We start from the raw sequence: 4,274 nt of genomic DNA on the forward strand, positions 1-4,274 counted from the left end.
TATGTTTTTATTTATAAAGGATAAATATTCTTAATTAATTTTGAGCTTAGAGGATGAGGAGATCCCAAAAAGCAATGCATATATTAAATAATATTTCATTTAGCCCAAAGCCCTAAACCCCATAAAGTAAAGGAAATCAATTATTAATATTTTTTTAAGAAAAAAAGGTGCATTTGCCTGCTGGGTTAAAGCAATCTTTGCTTAAAAGAACATTTCTTGTCTTTGGGGTACTGTAAATTCTTCGTTTCTTTTTTAATCTTTGTAGTAACACAAAGATCACCGATTTGGGTGCTCCCCTTTGTCTTCTAAGTCTTGGAAAATGACGAGGAAACTTCGTCTTTGATCTTTGCACCATATTTTGGGGAAAAAGCCTAAATCTCACCATTTCCCATGTAATATCTCTCATAAAAAGAATGTTTGGGTTACAATATATATATTTATCTTTTACACTATTCTCTTCTTGAAATTAATTGTCAGTGTTCAAATTAATTATGTGATATAATATGTATAATCTATATGTAAGTAAATGATTTATTTTCAGTAGGAAGAGACAGGCTGCAACTTGGGATTAAATTTTACAAGATTGCCTGATAAGTTTAGGAGTCCTTCAAAAATTGAATATTTTCATTGTAGGAAGTTTCATCAAAGGGGTTTGGCTCCTCTGTTTTCAACTGTCTTCAAGTTCAGCTATACTGGTATTTGGAATTGAATTTTCAACTTTTAATAAAGTATTTGTGTTTGCAACATTAGTTACGTGTTTTCGTTGGTTGAGTGTTGAAAGTTGGCAGGTCATGACAGCAGCTAATTTTCTATATACAACCATAGATTTTAATCATAAAAAAAGAACAATTTCATGAATTGCATAACATTACAAAACTGTGTTGCAAATATATATTACATACATACGTATTGGGAAGACCAAGGGATATGAAGAAAAACTATCTACTTTGTTAGCCATTTTCCCAAAATCCTAAAGGAACTGATATCGAGCATCCAAAACCATAACCATGGAATTTGAGGGGGAGGGAGAGGGTCAATTGTAGCAAATGCCAAAAGGATTTGACAAGACTTTTAGTGGCACTTTTTTTTTTCGTTGCAAAATATCTCTAATTTTTCTATGCTTTAAAGGCAACAACGGAGATGGGTATTTTTTTTTCTTTTTTTTGGGGGGTCACTCAAGTTACTAGCATACGCGCAGGCACACACAAGAGATAAGCACATATACGATATAGGATTAACTCATGACCCTTGATCTCTTGGAACAGTGGATTCTGGCAGAGGTTGAAAGATGATTGGTGCTCCATATTGTGGGTAAAGTAGCATCAGAACCGTCGGTGCATGTTGATAAGTTGGGGCCAACCTAAAGGAGAAGCGTTGAAGTATGATAGAAAGTGTTAACTTGGCTTGTAAAATGGCTAGGTTTTGCCCGATACACGTGCGGACCCCAAGCCCAAACGGGATGAACCCCACGGGATGTTTTGCTGCACGTGCCACACCTTCGGAGAACCGAGCCGGGTTGAACTCATTAGCATCGTTGCCCCATATGGCTTGATCATGATGAACGGCTAAAATCGGTATCAAAAGTTCGGTATCACGAAGAATCCTGTAACCTCCTAACTCTGCATCAATTTTGGCTCGTCTGATTGTTGCTATTGTTGGTGGATATAATCGTAAAGATTCATTTAATATCATAGTGAGCTGCACATGTGATTTCAAAATTAGAATGTTTTCTCAACTACATTCACCGATTCACACCAGTGAAATTGTGAGATTTACTGATTTATACCCAAAAAGACACAAAACATATGAGCTTTGTCTTTAATGCAAAAGGAAAGGGTGTTAGGGATATTTTACCGTCTTAAGCTTTACAACATCATCTTTGGAAGGTATGTCACGTGATCCACACACCTTAAGCACCTCCTCACGTGCGAGCACCTGCCAGTGTGGGTGCATTGCTAGAAGAACAGTCGTCCACGTCAACAAATTGGATGTGGTCTGTTTGCCGGCAAAGAAAAAGCTCTTACACTCTTCAATTATGTCATGGACTGTGACATTTGGACTGGAATTTGAGGCCTGCATCATTAATCCCAGCAAGTCCTTAGGTCCTTTCTCTTGCACTGTGTTCCCCAACTTGTTTTTCCGTCCATCGATTAACTTCATCAACGACTTTTTGATATCCCTATCCAATTTCCAAAACCTTATGTTCCTCTTGGTCGGCAAAAACCTGAAAATCCAAATATATATCCCAAATTTAGACATTTCGTATAGTATCACGACAAGGAACTGAAACCTTCGATACGTGAAAATCTAGGACCAAGGATGACGGTTGTAATGATTGATGATATACAGGAATTTTAAATAATTTTTACCTATAACCAGGGATGAAAACCTTTTGAAATGCCTCGGCTGCAAGCACCATTTGTTGGGCTTGTAGTCGGAAAATGGCTTTTCCATCTTCATAACTGGTCCCAAACGCCGTACGAGTAATGACATCTTCGGTAAGGGTCTGAAACCATTCGCAGACTTCGATTTCAATCTCGCCGGTGTTGGTCGACATTGCCGACCATTTGTCGAGCATATGGGTTACTCTTTGTGCAACCAATGGCACTAGCAACTGCAAATAAAAAAAAGAGAATGGAGTATTAATAAACTTTATTGGTGGGGTTAATCATTAATATGAGAAATGAATGAAGTAATAAATGAGGGATAAATTACTTTGAGATTCTCCATATGGAAAGTGGGGGTTATGATTTTTCTATGATGAGCCCATTTTTCGCCTTTGAGACTAAGGAGACCATCACCTTCAAGCTGTCTAATTAGAGGGTGAGCTTCATTCTTTTCATAGAATTCGGATTTGGAAGTGAAGATTTCCCTTATCAGATCAGGGTCGGCCACCGTGAGCCGAACCGTCGGGCCAAACCAAACCAGAAATGTTGCACCTGCACATATTAAACAATATTTATTGTTATAAATGAAAAAATGAAAAAAAAAAGGGATTTACACCAAGGAGGGAGTGGCAGGGAACCTCAAGTGGTAAGTATCAAGTTTGCAAAAGAGGAAAAGGAGCAGGAAAAGAAATGACAAGCCATTAAATTAAGATTCAAAACGAAATGATGATGGATATGTATATATAGAGAGTACTGTAGCAAAACATATACATTTATAAAAAGAAAACGAGGGAGCGCAGAGAAAATTAAATTAAAAGCCGAAAGAAAGTAGGGAAGAAGACAACTCAAAGCAACAGTGGTACTAGCAAACATAACATAACTTCATTATCAGAAACTCAAACCTCCTATAAAAACAAAAGCAAGATGACACATATAAAAAAACAGAGAAAAGATAGTAAAGTATGTTGAAAAGGATAGAAATATATACACACACATATGTGTATATATATATAGTGTGTGAGAGAGAGAGAAATGGGATTATGAAAATCAAGGTTTATCTTTGTTCATTAAGAAGAGAGTGCAAGAAAAGAAGGGAAAAAATAAAAAAGAAAGAGAAGAAAACAGAAGTGGAACCGTCCAAAAATTCCTGAACTTCAACATCAAGCATCAAAGCACTGAAAAGGCTGTAAAGTTAACCCGAACTCAAATAACCAAAAACAAAAGCTTTTTTTTTTACAAGACATAAAATTTTCATTGATCAGAAATATTTTTTTTTTACAAAAATGAAGAACAAGAAGATCCATTCCTTCCACTCTTTTCTTTGCTTTAACAATGAACTGAAAGGAACCCACATTAACACATTTTTAGACACACGCCCACAAAAGATTGATGAAAACATACCATAGATTTTCTTCCAATGATGGTAGAAAGAAAGGACTCTAGGGAGGATATTGTGGGAAAAAGGCATAGGTTGAGAAGAAGCCTTTAACATCATCCCAACAAGCTCCTTAACATTTCCAATGAAGAAATGGTAAGGAGGTCCTCTAATCCCTTGTCTTGAGAAATGATCTTCAATCCTTTTTGGTCTCCACCAAAGCAACACTATCACTTTTAACACCAAAACTAACACCATGAATGATACAGCAACCAGCTTCAACCACTGTAAAACACCATCCATTTTGAAAAAGAAGAAGAAGAAAGAAAGAACAGACAAATAGCTTCGGTTTCTCTCTTTTCGCACAGTTTTCCTCCTTAGTGTGGAGCAGCCTTTTTTTTTTTGGGTGTGTTTTTGCTTCTTAGCTTCTTTAGCTTATGTTGGTTTACTTGCTACCCTTTGTTGGCCTTTTATTACTACTACGAAAAAGAGAGAGAAAAGATTAAAAAAAA

General features: G+C 36.5%; 1 protein-coding gene across 1 annotated transcript; it reads right to left on the reverse strand.

Annotated features, from left to right (window-relative positions):
* Positions 1-826: 826 nt before the first annotated feature.
* On the reverse strand, positions 827-4,274 carry LOC105770865 (cytochrome P450 734A1). Its single transcript, XM_012592220.2, has 5 exons — positions 3,789-4,274; positions 2,716-2,939; positions 2,370-2,614; positions 1,855-2,224; positions 827-1,698 (listed from the first exon to the last, which is right to left on the reverse strand). The coding sequence occupies exons 1-5, from the start codon at positions 4,063-4,065 to the stop codon at positions 1,240-1,242; spliced, it is 1,575 nt and encodes a 524-aa protein (XP_012447674.1). The 5' UTR covers positions 4,066-4,274; the 3' UTR covers positions 827-1,239.

The sequence above is a fragment of the Gossypium raimondii genome, chromosome 5, assembly GCF_025698545.1.
Source record: "Gossypium raimondii isolate GPD5lz chromosome 5, ASM2569854v1, whole genome shotgun sequence".
NCBI classification, from domain to species: Eukaryota; Viridiplantae; Streptophyta; class Magnoliopsida; order Malvales; family Malvaceae; genus Gossypium; species Gossypium raimondii.